Below are 21,405 nucleotides of genomic sequence, written 5' to 3' on the forward strand. Positions count from 1 at the left end.
GATGGTAACCGCTGGTAACAACCACCAAAACTGCCATGTGATTAAAAAGTAACTGATTTTTTAATCTTATCGCAGGGCCGAGAATAAATCTTGTTTCTTATCAGACGGTCAGATTTAAATTTCACTATAGGCTTATCGGAGGGCTGAAAATCAATCTTGGATTTTTATCGGACGGTCGGTTTTAAATCTCACTCTATGGTAACCTATATATATAATTTTCCTACAAAATAATAGAAAGTAGCGAATGTATTCGAACGAATTTAAACAATAAACATAAATGAACAAGCATTCACGTACATAAATGAAAGAATTCGTTCACTAAGAAAATGAATATGCTCTTGTTCGTCTATGTGTGTTTGTTAACAATATCAACAAACAAACATTTTTGAACATAAATGAACAGGCATAGCTTAGCCAAATCTAGATATAAATGCGTTGGGCGTAAAAAGTTGTTAAAACTAGATTAAGTTGTAATGATCTAAAAATTTAACTATATATATTTAACGAACAACATGAACTAACGAGCATAAATGAACGAATGAGATGCGTGTTCATGTTTGTTTATTTAATGAATAAGCGAACTTCCCGCCAAATGGTTTACAAACTGTTCGTAAACATTTGGTTGGTTTACATGCGTAATTTCAATTGCAATAAGCTAGTTATGTAACAGTAAAATTTAGCTTGTGGTTCATGTTATTTGTGTTTGTAGGATGGCAAATTGGTGCAGGAAATGTATATATTTGAAACTAAAATTGGAAAAATTGGCTGCTAATTATCACCCAAGGTTTTGGTCAAATATTATTCCTTTCTTAAACAGTTTATAATCATCGTGATACGATTTCACATATTAATATATTTGGCTATTAAAAGCAGGGTAAAGTTTTATTGCATTGATGTGAAGTGTCCCATATCAGCTTGTCAATTTGGTTCAATTTCATCAAACATCATTTGGAGATATTATCATTTTAACTAATTTGTGCAATTTCATGTAAATTTGGTCTATAATCACAGAAAATGCCTACTATAAAGGTGCACAGATTGATTTTTTTTAAACATATATAACTATGTTTGCAATGCAATAAAACTAATGTTATTTGGTGTTGCAGCTATATATGGAAAAAATGGGAAGAAACAGGCTGAGGTGATCGGAGGGCGTAAAGCGTATTTAGTTGCTAATGAGGTTCGTGAAATGATAGACGATGAACGCCAACCTTATTCTTTTTATTTTTTTGTTATACATTTGTTCTTGTATTTTTTGTTTTTCCAAAAACGGACTTATAGAGAAGTATATACTGCAGATAATAAGCAATAAACCTTTTTTTTTTCTTATTCAATCCTTAATCTCTTGTTTTTTTATCCCTTTGAAAACCTTCTTTTTCTTATGCAATCCTAACTATTTGCTTGATGTCATAAATTTTCACCTTTTCTAACATATGATACCATTGAAAAAAGAATTGGAAGTCAAGAGTATTTACAGATCTCACATTATAAAAAATAAATAGTAACAATCTGGATCTAGATTATACATATACATACTTTAGGAGATTATGCATATACATACTTTAGGAAAAGAAGTTAATCTTCTTTCCTTATTAATTCCTTTAAAATTAAAAACCCCAATTGTAATTATAACTTTGTATATTGATTGTATACGTTTTATTAAGCGTTTTATTTTCTGGTAAATTTAAATCCAATGATGGTCATTAAAAAACAATCCTTGCTTCAGATCCTCGAATCATCAAATGTACACGATCTACACTGTCATATAAGTCATTCCATCTAATATACAGGCATATAGATACGATATAAAGACGTTTAACAATGATGACTTCTTTAACGCATAATCATTCACTTTATATAACCGTTTCATCCGTAATGATTAAACTATTTATCATTAATTATATCCACTAAATTAAACCTTTTATATTCCAGACAATTTACATCATTTCCGATCATCAGAAAACCAAAAGTAAAGTCAGGCCTGAAATGTCAAAATTAGTAGCGCGGGTATTTTGAGGGTGACTGCTTCCTACCAAAATTTACTAAAAAACACTTTGCTTCTTTCCCTCACTCACTCTATACACACACCTCAAACATATGCATACAGTTCTCTAAACACACATGCATTGTCACTGGAATCAAAACCCTAGAAACCTTTAAATCGCCATTTCACAACCCATGAACCATAACCCACGACCAGCATTACGAATCGAATCTTGATTTCACAACTTTGAGTTCACGAGATGTATAAGAACCAGCTGCAGGAGTTAGCACAAAGGAGCTGCTTCAATTTACCGTCGTATACGTGCATACGAGAAGGTCCCGACCACGCGCCGCGGTTCAAGGCGGCGGTTAATTTTAACGGCGAGACGTATGAAAGCCCTAATTACTGCACAACGTTGAGGCAAGCAGAACACTCTGCTGCTGAGATTGCTCTTAGTGAACTTGCGAGTCATGGTCCGTCTAATTCGTTGGCTGCTAGGATACTGGTGAGTGTTTGATGCTTTCTAGGGTTTGTAAATTTGAAATTTGTGTTTTTTTTGGTTATTATGAAATTGATGATTGTGGATTTGTGGAAATTTGAAGTTTGTTATAATTGTTGTTTAGAATCATTTTAGGCATGTAGTGGTTCTAGATTTTGATAGGGGTGTGCAAACGGGTCAGACCTGCGAGACCCGACCCTGTTTATGCAAACGGGTTGTGCAAATGTAGTGGTTCTAGATTTGGATAGGGGTGTGCAAACGGGTCAGGCCCGCGAGACCTGACCCATCAAACGGGTCAGACCCGCGAGACCCGAGTGGTATTTTCAGGACCCGGACCCGACCCTATTGTAAATAATGGGTCTGATCGGTCTCACAGGTCTTGCCTGGTTTATGTAAAGTCAGACCCCGTTTAATGGTATTCTTAGGACCCGAAAACTTACGGTATTGTAAATAACCAGGTATGATCTGGGTTGGGTCTCGCGGGTTTTACCCGGTTTATGCTCAGTGCTCACCACTAGATTTGGATATCAATCATGTCATAATTATTTGGTGGATTTTTTAACTTACTATTTAAACCCCTATTTTGTTCACCATCATGGATTAGTGCTGTTATGGTGGTTACGGAGATCATTGGTTTATGGTTTATAATTTAGATGCACAGAGTGATGTATATGACAGTTTCAGACTCATAAGTCATAAGTTAAATGTTGCTACAAAGGAAATTGAGTCAGGTCTTGTTGTCGGGTGGGGGAAGGAACCCCTTGACGCATTCATCAAGTGGCTTGCCCACGGTGCAGGCGTTAAACAATGAAGCCTGCAAAACGGGCGGGTAGTGACGTGTTTGGGTCAAAACTGGCTTTTAGCAAAACGAGTTCGGGTCAAAAAGGGTCTTTTTAAAAAAGTATCAATTAGGTTTGTGACAAAATGGGTTTTAAACAAATCGCCTGTTAAAATAGGTTCACCTGCTGGACAGTACTATAGCAATGTGGCTTCAAATTTTACGACTGAAAACCTGTACTGTCAGTCTGTCATTGTTATTTATCTTGCATGCATAACTTTCTTAACTAAAATTTGGGTGGACATTTGACAGGATGAGACAGGGGTGTACAAGAATCTTTTGCAGGAGGTATCTCAAAGAGTCGGCTCATCTCTACCGAGATACACAACTTCAAGATCGGGCCTCGGTCATCTCCCCGTTTTCACCTGCACTGTAGAATTAGCTGGCTGTATATTTACAGGAGAGCCCGCCAAAAACAAGAAACAAGCTGAAAAGAATGCTGCCATGTCAGCTTGGTCATCTCTAAAATTTTGTAAGCCATTCAATTTGTATTGATGTCTGATGCAGAATTTACTATTAATAAAGACGGTATAGTTAAGTAATTGGTATGGGTTGGGTTTAGGCTTGTAAACGACGAACGAACACAAACGGGACATGTTCGTGTTCATTTGATCGTTTAACTTTAGCCGAACAAATGATCGAACACGATCAATGAAATGAACGAGGTTTTCTTGTTCATGTTTGTTGGTGAAGAAAGTGTTTGTGTTCGTTCGTTAACAGCATAAAACAAACGGTTCAGGAACGAACGTAACTGCTGAAGATGGATGAACGGACATAAATGAGCTAAAACCAAATAAAAGTAAACGTGAACAATATGTTGGGCTTAAAAAGTTATTAAAACTAGACGATATTGTAACGGGCATAAACATTTAAATGAATATATTAACTAACATTACAAATGTAAACTAACAAACATAAATGAATGTAAAGTTGTAAACGACTGAAAATAAATGAACATAAGTGAACGGATGCAAACGAAGGTTCACGAGCATACATGAATGAATGAGGCATGCTTTTGTTCGATTTTTTTTTAAATAAATGAACAAAAAATTTTATTAATGTTTGTTCTTTTTTTTAAATAAGCGAACTTCTCGCCGAACGGTTCACTGAACATTGAGTTTGTTTGCAAGCCTAGTTGGGTTGACCTGAGGCACAGTAAACAAAACAAGTTTATAAATAAAAAGCAAAAATTAAATTATCTCACTTGGTAATCGGTATCCATTTTTTCAATTAAAATGATTTAGCAGGTGCTACTTTTGACCCATTTGACCCTCAAGGATTTGACCCGTTTTCTTGTAAGCCAAATTTTATTAATGCATGTTTGACCTTTTAGTGATAAGAGTGTAATTCAAATCAACCCAACTATAAGTAAATGGGTTGAAAGCCAGCTCTAAGTTTGTATATTTTGCATGTTAATTCATTTGTTCATATAAACTATAGATATATACTAATAACATATATAACATTTATTTGTTCAGTAACACAGCAATCAGAAAGCTTGCAATTGCAAAAAAGGAACACTGAGGAGCAGGAGCATGTTACCGTGGCCCGTGCTTTACAAAAATTCAGGTTAAAGGCAAGAATGTCCAGTATACCCTTTCCAATCCGTTTTCCTCCCCCAAAACCCAAAGCACTTACCGGCCAACCGCAGCCAACCGCTACCTCAAAAATCCTTCCATTAATATGCCCCAAAACAGGTCCCAGTAGGCGTCACCCAACCACATTATCAAACACACCTCAAAAGCAGTTTCCAGTCACCACCGCCAATGAGCCGCCACAACCCGCTTCTCAGTCATCAGAAAGCCCTGCCATATCCCGCCACCACAAGTTTCCGGGTGTTGGAGCCGCACCGTACATCCCAGTTCGGCACTTCCGGCCCCACCATGGAGTTGCTCCTCCAGTTACTATACGCAACTCGGTTCCTGTTTTCTCTGCCCTGCCGCCACGTATGGGTGTGGGACCGCCACCAGCTAGTCACATTCCTCCAGGGTTTGGGTTTCCACCGCCTATGTGTGGTGGTGTAGCACCGCCGGTCACCATTAGACAGGCGGTTCCAGTTTTCTCTGCAGTTGCTAAGCCTGTGATAAGCTGCATACCACCAAATGAAGTAAAGAAGAATACAAATTCTGATGAGGACTCAAAATCTCCAACTGAGCTGCCGTCCACGTCATCATCCACAACAGAAGATAAAGGGAGTGATGCAACCGCAGTTTCTATCAGTCCGCTGGTTCCTGATGAAGAGGTGGGCGAATTGGTAGAGAGCGGGTTGAAGGGGCTAGAAATTTGATGAGTAGGGTTATTTGTGTTGTGCAAGTTAATGTAGGCGTTTGGTGTATTCGTGTTTAATATTTTCTTTTTGGGAATAGAAATCGAGCTCCGTTTGGTGCAAAGAGAAAATTGAAATCTGTAGGGTTTATTTTGAAACATGAGAGCAATCGGTACTCAACTTTTGACATTCAGATCTCGAGTAGATACGATCTTCAAACATTTGGTTTTACACAAAGGTAAAAGTTGATGTGCAGATCTTCTAAGCGTTATTTTTAGATGATTTGTGATCAAACTCAACTTTTATGTGTTAAAATCGCCTTCGTTGTCATCGTGATGATAGAACTATTTCGTTGTCATCCTTCATTATCGAAGGCCTTGTGGTCGAGATCTTTTCATTTTCGTTGTTTTTTTTTTGTCAATCGACATTATCATTTTTTGCTTGAGAATCATCTGTTGCACTCTCTGATACAATCTCTTGTTTTCAAATTATATAGTATATAATTATAATGTATTCAACAGTAAATACACCATTAGCCAAGCCATTAAATATTAAAAATAAATGCAAGTGAACAATATAAAATGGTTTGGTTATTCTAAAACATTGCAACTTAAATTAGAATCTTTTGACTATAAAAAATAACTGGTTTTTGGTTGTAAAAGATTTAAGGATAACAAAAGTCAACAAGTAATGACTTGATACAAACAACATAAAGAGTAGATCAGTCAATGCATTAGGTTAATCATAGTCAACACAAACCAACAAGGTATAGAGAGTACAAACTGAAAAAACACAACATTCTCAGCCTATATACCAACTTTCACCCAGATGCCAGATACCAGAAATTCAAGAAAAACAAGGGTGAAACCGCAAACCAACAAACGAAAGCCATAGCCGTTGAGGTCTCGAACCTGGTTTAATGGTTCTGTGCACAGTTATTGAAGTCGTTACCGATGAGAACGGTTATACCAGCTGATGCACATGCTGCAGCAAATGTAAGAGTTGATGTAATCTGCATCCTCAAAACACGCAACATAAGTTTCAATTTGTTTTAGAAATTCTAATAATTATACCTAATTAAATAGGCTCATCTTTGTGCATCAAGATATTTACACACAGGCATTAGCGGACCTATTTAGTAAAAGCCCGACAAACGAAAATTTATATAACATATTTGTATCCAATATTCAAGTGACACCATATATTTCAAGACGACTGTAAGAAAGTTGGTTAACACAAGTTCACACATGATAACAGTCAGTGTGTTTAAACCGCCACCGTTGTAAATTTCATATATTTTTTCTTTATTAGATATGATCCAGCCCATGTTTAAAATTGACACATAAAATTTTTATAAATATATTTTTAACGAACACAAAATTCATATATATTGTATAAGATGTTTTATGACTTATAAGATGCGTTATAATTTAATCAATAAAAAGTCTATAAATTAAACTTAAAAAACAACAGGATTTGTAGGATTATGAAGTTGTCTTAAGCAATTAGGATTAGTATAATGAAGACATTTTTCAAGTGATCTAAAGTGTACATTTTGGAATTAAGTGACTTGGCCATCCGAAGACTTAAACATGGTGACACTGGTAAAATAATTTGGCAAAATAACTTTCTGGGTCCGCCTTAAGCACAAATAATGAGAAGTAAGAACATTACCCCGTCTCCAATTGTGAAAAAGGCAACGATTCTTGGGTTTCTAAGACTACGCTTCACTAAAAAAGCATAAACATCAATGAAGGCGAGTAAAAGACTCCATAGACATTGCAAGCTTAAAGCTCCAACAAGGTACAGTACAACCACCATAAAAACAAGTATCGTTTGATAACCTTAAATTCATATGCAAATCATCACAGCATAAGTCTTCAAATTGCAACTAAACTAGCATTTAACCTTCCAAACCATTATACTTCAAATTTGGTATCTACGCATCGAATGCACATGCAAGTATCAACAAAAGGCCACTCTTTGGAATTTGGATTAAAACATGAACATAGCCCACCAATTAACAACTAAAACTAAGGCTGCTAAACGGGTCGTGTTCGTGGTTTGGCAGGTCGAGCCCTACATGAACCTGAAAATTTGGCACTGGCATGAAATTCGTGCCACATGAACCCGAAGACGACAGCTTGACACAAACACCACCCAATTTAACCGTAAAAAGAATTTTATATCTTTTTTTTTTTGCATATTAATACTTTAAAATTCTAAATTTACATATAAGATATTATTTTTATTTTCTTTTAATGCAATTATGTTTAACATTCTAATTTGATCTAATAAATACCCATTTCACTATTCCAAATTTTTAATATTTTTAACTAAAAAGGTGCAAACTAATCATATCTACAACACCTAGGTGTGAAAACGAGCCCAGCCTTATCAAGCTCGTCCCGAGCTTGAGCCTCAAATAAAGCTTGTTTAGTTATTGAACCAAAGGTCGAGTCTTGTATGGGAAGAATGTTTAGGCTCGTCAAGCCTTTAAGACCCTTGTGCAATTTTAAGTCTATAAGTCTTTTGGACTTCTATTTACTAATTTTACATTGCGCAACTGAGCTTGAGCCGAGCTTTTGCTCGTTTAAGGTACTGCACATGACCTCGAGCCGAGCTAGGTTCATTTAAGTTTCTTTCTCAAAATACAAACAAATGTATGTAAATCTTAAATATATATAAACGAATCCTTTAAAATCTCTCTGTTTGCTCCTCACATCCTCTCAAGACTCAAGTCACCAGATTGCTTTATTTGTTAAGGGAGGCTTCTCATGCATTTGACCCTAATTCACGGGTCTCACCAAACCCGATAGCCCTTAAATGGGCTATAAGTTAGAACATCTCATTAAATTAAACTTAATCTCACCAAATATTTGATATGAAAATCCTAAAAAATAGGGATATACTAAAAATAAAAATAAAAATAAAAGATATTATTTATAGTTAAGAAACAGTTTTATAGTAAAAAAGAATAAACGAGCCATGCGTCTAATGTAATACCGGGGATAAAAACTAGTTAATAAATACTAAAGGAGCCAAGCTCAAGCTTTAGTGAAAGAGCTTGAACGGGCCTGGTTCGGGCTCGGCTCGGGTCATTTACACACCCAACACAATGCTTTGAAGATAAACCATACATAAACTACCTGAAGGCAGTAACAGATGGGAAGTCACTGGTGGCAGCCATAACAGCAACCGAAACAGCCGAAAACCCGAACTGGCACAACCGCAAGGCGAGGTTGGCGGGAGTACCGGGCATGCCTTGAATATCCTTCATCCTGACTCTGTTCAGCAGCAGCAGCAGGAGGAGCAATTTCAGTCAATTGGGATATTTCAATGTCTAGTGGGTGCACTGCTGGGTGGCTTCTGCTGCTCATTGTTGTTGGGTTTAAATAATCATTATTATATTTGTACGGGTGGATGAAATTGGGTTAAATAAGTGGGATTTTTGGGGCAAATTGATTAGTTGAAGTGGAAATGGTTTTTGTTGAAATTGATTGTGAAAGGTGGTTTTGGGAAAGTAGAGTGGCCGGTGACGACGACTCGGGAGAGTAACCTTGACGACGTCGTATACGTGGTGCGGTGGAGGCGCCGCTTTGTTGCAATATATACGGGTTTCTAGTTTTATAATTTTTATTAAAAAAATAATAAAAGAGTTAATTTACGATTTTCAAATACGTTTGGGGGTGTTTTGTTCGCCGAATGTATTTTAATGGAATTGAATTTTGGAATTTCAGATGAGTTGTTATATACAAACACCATCTTCATGGTATGTGAATAAGACTATACGGCTCGTATAAACATAACTTATTAATATGCATACAGATGTGACAGCGTGACAGCTTTTTGCAGTCTGTACGAGCCGTATAGACCCTATACGAGTCGTATAGATATTCTTGTTCGTATAAACCCTATACGAGACGTATAGAGCCTATGCGACTCGTATAGAGTCTGCTTGACTCAGATATTTTTTTTTTAGATTTTTTTAAAATTACAAAATATTAAAAATAACATACAAGTTGTTTACAAAATAGAAACACGTAATTTAAAAGTAAATATTTTGCTATATACATAAAAACATACGAACAACATGAGCGTTTTTGGGTAACGACTTTTATATCTGATCATGCAATCCATTTTAGTTGGCGCCCATGTGAGTTATCTAAGCTTTTGAAAAACTGATACCTGGTCTGTACGGGTCGTGTATCATCTATACGGCTCGTATAAACCATAAAATAATTATAAATATCTGGTTAAAGTGCAACTGACATGCTGTCTATATGAGTCGTATAGACCCTATACGGCTTGTATAGGTCTATACGGCTTGTATAGGGGCTATACGATACAAATAAATGAAAACTGACACTCCTGACCTAAAAGGACTTGACACTACACCTATTCGAGTCGTATAGACCCTATACGACTCGTATAGACCCTCCTAGTGTTTAAATAACCTACTTGGTGTATGAATAACCTAAGCCTTTCAAATACATAGGGAGCGCTAGGGGTGTTCTTTGGGTTCGTTATTTAGGTTTTGGGTTTTCGAGTTGGGTTCTTCGGATTTTAAAGTTTTAAATCTTGACCCAAAACCCAACTCAAATCTCTCACGGGTTTTCGAGTTCGGGTAATTCGGGCCGGGTTCCATAATAGGTAGAATGACAGCATTCGATTAGAGCTAGATTCTGGTAACTTTAGTGGCTATGACTTAGCCAATTATAACTAAAAATATATTTAATTTCAAAACAAAAAGTTTATTCGGGTTTTTCGGGTTGACCCGAAACTTATAAATCAAACCCGAGAACCAACTCGATTCACTTTGGTTCGAGTTCTTCGGGTCGGATTAGTTCGGGTTCGGGTACGAGTTTTTCGGGTTGGGTTTCGGGTAAAAGTGATAGCCCTAGGGGCGCCAGTGTAGTTGAACTTGCTAGACATTGGTTGAACGGTAGGGTAGGGACTAAAGATGATAAGGATTAATATAAATTAATCATATTGAAATTTATATGTAATTTTTCGAATATATCTATGCATACCAAAATTTATATATAATTTTTCAAGTTTAACCAAATAGTGATTACTCGGCGATTAGTTAGTGGGGTATCGATTAGCGATTGATCAGAGATTAATCGGTGCCTGATGTAACACAAAGTGTGCATCTTATTACATCGAATTATCTTCATATTTATCCCGAACTCTATGCAAATTCATTATTTTAGGTACTTATTTGAGTTATTTGTGAATTTGCAGGTCCGGGCGCCCGCCCGACAAAGAAAACATGAAAAGATGGCGTTTCGGAGGCAAAAACAGCAAACTGCCAGACCTGCACGCCCATACCAGCCCGTGCATAGGACCGTGCCAACCAGGAAATGTGCCAGTGCAAGTCAGTGCATGATCTAATGCTGAAAAAAGTCAAAATAACCAGGTCGTGCACGCCCGTGCATGCCCGTGCCAGAACAGAGAAATCTGACTTTTGGTCAGATTAAAGCAAGGAGTTGACTTTCCAAATTGGTGCACGGTCGTGCGGGCCCGTGAACCTGCCCGTGCCAGACGTCCAGAATGCATAAATACACCTCCATTATCCTTATTTCAAGGGTGGAGTCTTGGGGATTTTCTGTCAACCAAGTGCAACAATTTTAGAGGATTCTTAGAGGCTTCCACCAACATAAGATTCATCATTCCATCCTTCAATCCTTTCTTGATTTTGGTTTGCATTTCTATATTTAAAAGCATGTTTTGTAAGCTTATTTTTGATTGATTGTAGTTGGATTAAGCCCTATGGGCTAAGACCTTTACTATCTAGACATTGTTGAAGCTTTTACTATTGTGATTTTTATCTATGTATGTTATGGTAATTTGGTTTTCTTTCAAGGAAATGTTGAAGTTATGAGTTGATATTGATGGTGTTCATGCTTGTTAGAATTGCATACCTTATTAGTCTTACAAATGTTTAGACATTCATGTTGGAAAACTATGTTCTAGATGTTTGTAACTTTGAATGTTCATGTTTTCTTTGTTTACATTGCTAAGTTAGGAATGACTAGTAAAGATTAGTTTGGTTATAATATTATTGATGAGCATGAAACCTTACACTTGATATTGGAAAATTGATGAATGTTGTTATGATTCTTGACTTGGTGATGACTTGCTAGTTAAAGTTTCATAAGTTGATGTTTAATTCATGAGTTTAGCTAATTTAGTGTAATCTTAGGTGGTTTGAATGTTGTTCATGCTAGCTTTCCTTTGATTATGAGACTTTGTTGTTTTGACAAACAAGTTAGTCTATGTTTAATTCTTGATTGGAAGCCCATCATGATGATTATTTGTTAGTATTAGGTTACTTGATTGTAATCTAGTATTTATGTTTAGATTCATGATGTTTACCATATCATTGCTATGTTATCACATTAGTAGAGTGGATGCGTGTCTGGTAGTTTTGTTGGATTGATTGTTTCTTGTATTTTTACTTGCTTTGTTTTCATTGTATGCTAGTTTAGTTAGTTAAAAACTCAAATCAAGATTTCTTTGTTCGGTTAGTCATTTACAAAGATTTAGTACTAGAAAATTACCGTATCCATGGATTGACACTCGGTTCTTGCCGACACTTTATTACAAACGATAGGTACACTTGCCTTTCGTATATGGTTTAGTTGTAGGTGAAAACCTATTTTTAAAACCCGATTTGTGTGGAACTTTTATCCAAATTTATATATATATTACACGTCAGTGCCTAAACATGATTTTTACAACCAGGGGGTGTCTTGAAGTATCGTTTCAAGGTAAGCTTCACATCGATCGATCCGTATCATACTTTCGATCAAAAGTCCTAAAAGATCATAAATTCTAAAACATCCAAATTTGAAATTCGGATAAAGGAGTTAAGTTTTTTGTTTTGTTTTTATAACACAGATCCAATGAGAAAAAATAGTGTGAAATTTAGGACCGGTGGCTAAAATATTTTGAGGTGAGATTATTATCGATCAACTGCAAAATATGAAAGTTTATTAAAATCCAATTTGTTTTAGAATACTCCTCGACAAATGGTGAAAGTGGATGTCTTTAACTGGCTAGACAAAAATGCAATTTTTAGAAAACATAGCAACTTACTCGTTAAAATTATAAATCCTCATACTGAAAAAGGCAAATTGGATTTTAATAATCCCAACTAACAGTTATTGGCTGATAATAAACCAAACCTAGTTTATTCCCACTGGTTGTCCCATATTTAAAACAAATTGGCTCTCAATGGTCCCCCATTAAAAGAACTTAACGGTGTTAAGTTTTTTCCGAATTTCAAATTGATTTGTTAGAGAGTTTGAGCGGAATGAAGATATGAGTCGACTGATGTAAAACTTAGCTTGAAACGATGCTCCAAACGTCTTAATTAGTGCTTCAAAAAGGGTGTTTGACTTCAAATTAACAAAAATTAAGCTATCTGGAGCATCGTTTTAAGCTAACTTTATCTCAATCAACTCATATCCTCCTCCAGATCATAAGCCCTAAAAATCAGTTTGAAATTAGGAAAAAACTTAGTGTCGTTAAGTTTTTTCTAACGGGGGACCATTGATAGCCAATTATGGAATTCCAAACAGAGTTGGTTTTATGAGTTTCTCTGTAGTAAAGGTTATTAAACGTCATTGATCCACCGTTGATATCTAGTTATTTTTATTTGAATTTTAGTTATTGTTGATCAGTCCTAAGTATTACAACTTTGCCTTCTTAAAACAAATTTCGATCTCGAAATTGTTAACTACGAATAACCAAAGAGTTTGAAATAACAAGCGTGAAATATAACTTCCAACTTCTCAACGCAAGTATTTGAAACTTTAAACATACTTGAATAAGAATTTATGATATAAAAGATAAGTGATAACTAATCTATTGACAAAATCTAATAAATGATAACCGAAAGCAATGTTGATATGAATATTTTTCAAGTATTATAATGATCATTACTTAATTTGAACCGACAACAAATCATGTGCTTAGTTTAAACAGACAACGAATCATGTTCTTAGTTTGAACCTCAATTGGGTTTCATCAGAACTAAAATTTATTCTAAACTTAGCTACCCATATGAAGACTAGCATATACAAAGATTTGTTATCAGTTTTATCTCTTCTGTAGTGGTCTACGTGCAGGCTGCTTAGTGTTAACCGGCGAGAATTCTTGCATTATAAAGACCTCTAACTGCTTACAATATTTGTAGTAATTCACCATTTTATTAGAACCTTCATCTTTTAATACAGTAAGTAAATTCTTCTAACTGATCAAAGTTCAATATCTTTATATTAGTCCATCAGAATCTCCATCTTGGGGAGAGACTGCTGGTTACCACGGCATCCTTTATGGACAACGGAGACAACACCATAACAAGTCTCTTTTTAAATCGTCATCTTCATGAATTCAAGGATTTTGTTTGTCGTTGCTAATGATAACGAATGAAAAGTTTTTAGAAGTGTATACCAGTCTAGTCTAATGAGATACATGAAATAATAATTTTATTTAAAACACATACATATTATCAAGGTTCTTACTTATACCATCAACATTTAATTCTATTAAACTACACCACAAGAACCTCCATTGTGTGGACAGACTTCTTGTTACAACGGCGTCCTTTATAGGTAAAAGAGATAGAATTATTGTCATAAGTGCAATTGGCATATTGATGAAGAAATTTTTCGAGTTTAATCCCTCATCAACCTCCTACGAAAATGAAGCACGCCAATATCTGGAAGAGCACATATACATAATGGTTTAAATTCAACACACTCATGATCCATATCAAACATAATCCCCTTTTGGTTTCAACTTGAATCAACAACTAAAAATAGATAGTTACTTATGATAAAATCACTTACAACCATATAAAGCACGTTATATATATGTTTAGATATAGAAATAGCTATGAGAAACTGCTAACCTTATTCTCATTATTAATTATTTTATTCTTGGTTGTTGATGAAGGATTTTTCGTCATCTAAGACCGTTCATTGAATGCTTGAACTTGCAATTGTGGCCAAACATGCAACCACTAGTGTTTCAATAGTAACGACACACATTTTTTCCTGCGACATCAAGAAACATACACGTACACTATGTTAACCTCTTCTAGTATTTTTATGCAAACTATAATGATTTTCAGATAGATGTACACGAAATACAGAAACCAGGACAACATACAAATTAAAGTTTGGAAGCCACAAAGGATTGGAGTACATATCGGTCTCAATGGCAAGCCAATATCATTGAGAGTTACTGACGGTTCCCTGATGATTATGGTTACACGTTTCTGATCCAAGCCTTACTAATTCATAAAAATACACAGTAACTGAATTTAATGACTCAATTGGGTATTGATGTTATAAGGAGTGCATTTAGGTTGAGGATTAAAAAAGTGTGTCCATATGCTTGCCGTTCTAAAAAAAGACTTCCTTTTATCATCAAGTTAAAAAAAAGTAAGAATAACTTACAGAAAACAAATAAAATAATAGCATCAATGTGTGTGTATAGTGGTATCCCTCCCCATAAGGTTGAGGGTTCGAGTCGGATGGTAAAAAGACTCGCCCTTCTATCATGAAGATCTTGAAGGAAGAAAGATAAAAACAAGAGAAAATATCGTTTTCAATTCGAAATTTCATTTTCAAATTTCATCAACTACAAGCAAAATGATCATAATTATCTAGGAAAAACAAAGGGGTTCGTAAAATGAAATCTCAAATTTGTAAATTTGCCGTTCTAAAAAAAGACTTCCTTTTATCATCAAGTTAAAAAAAAGTAAGAATAACTTACAGAAAACAAATAAAATAATAGCATCAATGTGTGTGTATAGTGGTATCCCTCCCCATAAGGTTGAGGGTTCGAGTCGGATGGTAAAAAGACTCGCCCTTCTATCATGAAGATCTTGAAGGAAGAAAGATAAAAACAAGAGAAAATATCGTTTTCAATTCGAAATTTCATTTTCAAATTTCATCAACTACAAGCAAAATGATCATAATTATCTAGGAAAAACAAAGAGGTTCGTAAAATGAAATCTCAAATTTGTAAATGTTAAAATTACCATATGCGTTAAATTGCACGTGATATTTTTTCATAATCCTATGAACAGTCATCATGTCATCACCGGTTTTGTGTTCTTCACTACCCTGCATTAAGAAATCGATTACAAGTGAGCCTGCTATATTAATGAAAAAAATCGAAAGCTTACAATAAAATCAAAATGGATATCTCTCACAATAATAACTCCACACAAGATAGCAATATTACAAGTAACGAAACAAGAAGTAACGAATGCTTACCCTGAGACGATATTTCTTTTCCTCTACCATTGTCAACGAATAGTTACCATTTAGGGTTGTGGATGGCGATGGCGGCAGAGGCTGTGATGCTAATAAAGTATGGAATTTAGAACTAGGTTTATCATTGTGCATAGAGTGCGATGCGATATTTAATAGTTTAGATTGTGGGCTACTAAATAAAATAGATCTTTTTTGGGCCTACACAGCCGGTCCACACTAAAATGAATGCTGACATATACGAAAGTTAATAAGCGAGGAAGAGGGGTTCAATCCAATGCCACAAGGCCACATTGGGGAATACTTGTAATAAACAACAACACTACCTATCTAATAATCAAAGTACACAATAATATCCCATTGATTACATGTATTTTTTTAATGTGGCCCCAAAATTTTGAGGCCCAAGCCCTTATTTATCTATATATCAAATAAAAAAAACTATGGTATGCTTCGTATACAGATATAGATCTTATGTACTTATGCGTTTGTATACATGTTATGTATCATATTATAACATCAGTAATGAATAATAAGTAGAAGATTTATTATTTAAATTTCTTGGGTTTATTATTATTAAATAGATGAGATTTAGTTAATATGGACTTATGTTAGAGAATGGGCTTAGGGAAAGATGTTGGGCTTAAGCGACCATGGGCTAGGGCCTAAGGGTATAAATACTCCCTTAAACTCTAAAGCCCTAAAACTCCACCATTATCCACTATTCTTCATGTTACATTCATCAATTTTTCAAACCCAAAAACCCAAGTCGTCTTAAAATTTTAAAATCGAATCTAAGAGGGTTTAAATCAGTCAAGATGGAAGGGTGCAGATAAGCCTTTGTTGTTCGTTTGTTTATTTGGGCGCGCTTCTAATTATCCTAGACGCGTTAAAGAACCTTGAGGTGCTTAACATATCTCATTGTATCATTGGAGACCGGTGCTTAACATATGGGACCACCAGTGGAAGTAAAGTAAGTTGGGATTATTTTCGGTCAAGAACAGTTAGTTGGGATTATTAAAATCCAATTTGTGTATTAAAAATTGAGGAAACTTGAGGGACCGCAAGATAACTTCATTAATACTTGCCCACCACACAACTACACAAATATAAAGCATTGATACCAAATCACAATCCCACAAAAATTAGGGTTACATTCACACAATCAGCAAATCGAATTACCGAAAGACAATCAAAGAAGATGATCGCTGGGTAAGAAGGTCCGCGTGAAGTGCAACGACGACGACACCATCGGCGACCTTAAGAAGCTCGTGGCGGCTCAAACCGGAACACGGGCGGACAAGATCCGGATCCAGAAGTGGTACAACATCTACAAGGACCATATTACTCTCAAGGATTACGAGATCCATGATGGCATGGGTCTCGAGCTCTATTACAATTGAAAGTTAGGGTTTCATGATGATGTTTCGATCGGTTTTAATAATCCGCAAGTACTTGAACCTGGTTGTGTAATAAAGAATTGTTGAAAGTATATAATATGTAATTGGAGTTTAAGTCTGATATGTAGACTAATTGTTGAATTTAGGTATGAAATTGTGGTTTCAATTTGCTTTAAGATTCAAGTGTTATTATTATGTTGCCTGGTTGATGATTTGTTATGTGCTTTTAGTATAATCTTTGTGGAAGTTAGTGCAGATAGATCGGCTTTCATATGTTATTGTTAAGTTTATGGTTCTTGCTGTGTTTTCTTTTAAATCATGTATTTGGATTCGAATAATCGAATGTTGGAACTGTCTTTCTGAATATGGTTGTTTGTGGGAATTTTTCGGCCCTTACACTATTTTGTTTATATTCTACTAACTGAGTCGTGCCCATTCTCAGTTGGAGCCATTTCTGCCTACGTGCTTTTGTCCAACCCGTCCAAATGCGAGTCTAGTTCTTTGATCAGCTTTGTATCATAAAACCATATCAGCACATCGAGTGTGTGATAATCATCTATGTCAAGTTAAGTGTACCAAAGTTAGGTGGATTGAATATCAGCTAGTAATGAGTTAAAATGCATGGATAGGACTCACATGGTTAAGTTTTTTGGAACGGGGCACACAAGTCATTCCTGCCTGGTCGGTACTCAGGCTGTCTCTCGCACTCATTTACCCTACAAAATCTGTCATTTTAGGTGGGTTTAATCTACTGTAACAAATGATTACTTTTGTAGGGGAAAGTTAATGTACAAACTAAAAAACTGAATTAAACATTCGAATCAGATAATATAATTATATATACAAGTAGTGTAATTACACTACACTATAATTACACTATGTTGTATATACAATTACACTACTTGATTCTCAGAGTTAGTAAGCTAATTTAATTTGTATTTGATCCAAACCCAAGTATTTGTATTCGACTTTAGCTAATAATGATATGATATCATGTTTATACGTTATGCTTAGTATGAGTCATTAATTATTATGTGAGGCTAAATCACACACCACATAGTCTAATTATATGTAGATTAGACGGATAGTTTGTATGTTATTGTTCGATGCTCACTCAATCGTAATATTTTGTCTTCTAATTAACTGATGATAAGAGTTTTGGTAGAGCTTATGCGAAGCAAATATTTCACCAACTATATGGATCTTCACACAGATCAACCAAATAAGCATCCCTTTTCTTTACCACACATCACGAGCCACTTGAGCTTGCATCTTTGATCTGGGTCTCGAGGGTTTCGATTCCCCATCTTCAACAAGGTTTCTGCTCTTTCCTTTTTTTCCTCTTCCGGTTTTGGTTTCGATTTTCATTGCAATCCCAATAGTACAACTTAACGGCTTAACGCATAGAGAACAATAACCGGGAGCTTATTCATTTTGGACTAAAGGTACAGAATCTAGATGGATTTGAATCGTTAACAACTTTGGATCACCAAGTAACAACATAATTTTGATTTGAGGTTAAATTAACGACACAAGAGATGCGCCATCAATAGAAAATTCTATCGGTTAGAGAATCAATAGACCTCTCGGACCCCTCTAGTTCCATTCATGAATGATGTAAAAATTCGAGTGCTTCAAGTCTTCAACAGACTTGAACCAGAAACATAACTTATAAACAAAATCACTCTTAAAACTTTTTATGTCGGCCAAAGTTGCACCAGAACACAAGCTACATGCATGACGTCAAATAAGGTTCCAAACAAATCAAGAAAACATATAATGTTACTACGCGCAACCTTGAAACTAAAAAGTGTCAAAATCCGGTTGAACAGGATTTTTCCCACCACTTCCATAAACAAAATAAGAAAACAAACTAACTTAATTTTATAAGAAATGCATACATCTTTACTGTAAGTGTGAGATACTAACTTTAAAGCATATTGCACAACGCATCAAATCATTTGTAGATCTTATTTTTGATACAACTTATAACCCATAAAGACAGGAGTCCACTAAAACCTTACAGCAACTAGTCTCAAGCCCAGACTCAGTTTTCGGTTCATCGAGCCATGAACCAGCTTCATCAGATGAGCTTTCAACCGGACCATTCTGAAGAACCACCGAACCATCACCAGACCAACTCTAACTGTTGTTCGGTCAAGATGGGTTGACCAAACAACATGAACACGGGTTTTCTCTTATCTTTTTCATTGTTCCCGACTGTTAGTAAGCAAGAAACATCATCATTGGTTTCTTTAACCGTTTCCATGATCGTTAACGGGAATCTTCTCAACGATTCATTATTCAGGATCCCAAATGGGAAAGATTGATTATGATTATAAGAATCATTATGCCTGGCTCCCTGGATGCTTGCGGGAATATTATTATTATTGGTGACTAGTGATGAGATTAAGGGGAAATCAGGTGGCTGGGGGAGTCTTGGTTTCTTTCTTGGAGGTGAAACAATGATTGCGTACATGCTTGGTACCATTTCAACTAACCATGGGTTTACACGCTTCACATTTTGTAGCAACTCCGGTTCATCCCATGCCACCTTCAATCATATTGAAACAAATATGAAACAAATGAGCTTTCAATAACCGGCGTTTTGGTTTCATGTTTTCTCAAAAACTGTTTTTCTCGGTTCATTTTTCTATAAATGAAAAACCGAACCAGAACCGGAATAACAGATGTAATCGAACTGAAATAACCAACGGTTTGGTGTTATGTTTTTTCAAAAACTGACTTTTTGGCTCGGTGTTGGTTTTGATATCAACCAAAAACAAATCTGGTAAAACAGAAGTAATTGAACCGTAATAACCGAACCCAATCAATAACTGACGGTTTGATTTTATGTTTTTCCATAAACATTGTGAAACCAAAAACCACAACCAAACGGAGTCTGAATTTTCGGTTCAAGCCCAAAATCGACTTAAACCGACCCGTGCACACCTTTATGTTATGGAACTAATTATCTAATTATTGACAATCTTTAGAAAACAAACAACTAATACCTGAAGCATCCTCCAAGGAGAATCAATCCACTGGTTTTGATCACCAACATTAACACAACGAACAGTCCCCATAAACCAACTTATTCTACAACAATCTTCAGTCTCAAAAGCCATCTTAAACCTCATCCCACTACACCACTTCACCCTCATCGCGCCCGGCCACACTCGAACCCGTCACACAAAACTCCGGTGTACCCGCTCGCGGGTAATAAAACACCTCAAACAGTTCACCATTCACCCCTAAACTCACAGCCTTCATCACCAACCCATCATCCTTCACAACCCCACAAAACCCCCTTTTCGCCCTTCGAATCCCGACACTAAGACCGCCATCTTCACCTCTCAGAAACACAAGCGAATCACCCGCCAAAAGATTCTTATTATTAACAAAACTACTCCAACCGGTTGTTAACAAATGCCTACGTGGCGTCCCTCTATAAATATGCCTAAACTTCCATATTTTCCCATGCACATCTTTTGCTAGTATGGTTTGAACCGGTGGGTCCCGCATGTAGTCCAGCGCGGGGAATATTGTCTCCGCCCAGTACTGTGGGACCGAGAATCCGCCACCATTATTGGCGTCGGATTGAGTCAGTGTTTTGGTAAAAGATAATGGAATTTCATGATTTCGATTCAGGTTTTGATCGAACCCGAAACTGGGTTCAGGTTCGTCAACTGAATCGAAATCATGCTGGTTTTTTAACGGTGTTAGCTTCATTTTAGCATAAACTTCATCGGTTTGTTCGTCTGCCATGAAGTTTATCGCAGATAATTCACATAAAATGTAAGATGGGATTCACGGGAAATTATTAAAAATTATATTACTCGAAGCCGAATGTTCGGCGTGACCTTGTGGGAAGTAGAAGACTTTTGATTATACTGGCGGAATTTGTATCATTCTGCCAGCACACACGTGCCAAAAGTTATAATCCAAACTTTTCCCCATTGTATCCATCGCAGTAATCGAATCGAAACCTTAACTATTCAGCCTGTAAAATAAAACAAAACAAAATAAAAAGAACGAAATTATTTTAAGTTTAGTGTTAGTTAAGGTAAAGGGGTTGTATAATAAATAATGGATACATACCTGAAGTTGTGAAGACTGGAGT

At 35.9% G+C, this 21,405-nt stretch overlaps 1 protein-coding gene and 2 pseudogenes across 2 annotated transcripts; 1 reads left to right on the forward strand and 2 right to left on the reverse strand.

Annotated features, from left to right (window-relative positions):
- The first annotated feature begins 2,096 nt into the window (after window positions 1-2,096).
- On the forward strand, window positions 2,097-5,675 carry LOC143550517 (double-stranded RNA-binding protein 6-like). Its single transcript, XM_077041148.1, has 3 exons — window positions 2,097-2,489; window positions 3,574-3,793; window positions 4,800-5,675. The coding sequence occupies exons 1-3, from the start codon at window positions 2,244-2,246 to the stop codon at window positions 5,606-5,608; spliced, it is 1,275 nt and encodes a 424-aa protein (XP_076897263.1). The 5' UTR covers window positions 2,097-2,243; the 3' UTR covers window positions 5,609-5,675.
- A 732-nt stretch (window positions 5,676-6,407) lies between these two features.
- LOC143550532 (CASP-like protein 5A2) lies at window positions 6,408-17,252 on the reverse strand (annotated as a pseudogene).
- Window positions 17,253-19,268: 2,016 nt separating this feature from the next.
- Window positions 19,269-21,254, reverse strand: LOC143550518 (auxin response factor 16 pseudogene; annotated as a pseudogene). Its single transcript, XR_013138337.1, has 2 exons — window positions 20,297-21,254; window positions 19,269-19,836 (listed from the first exon to the last, which is right to left on the reverse strand). The product of XR_013138337.1 is annotated as an auxin response factor 16 pseudogene (transcript).
- Window positions 21,255-21,405: the final 151 nt, after the last annotated feature.

Source organism: Bidens hawaiensis, unplaced genomic scaffold (assembly GCF_021521415.1).
Source record: "Bidens hawaiensis isolate Kalapana, Puna unplaced genomic scaffold, B.hawaiensis_p1.1 tig00016045_1, whole genome shotgun sequence".
NCBI lineage: Eukaryota > Viridiplantae > Streptophyta > Magnoliopsida > Asterales > Asteraceae > Bidens > Bidens hawaiensis.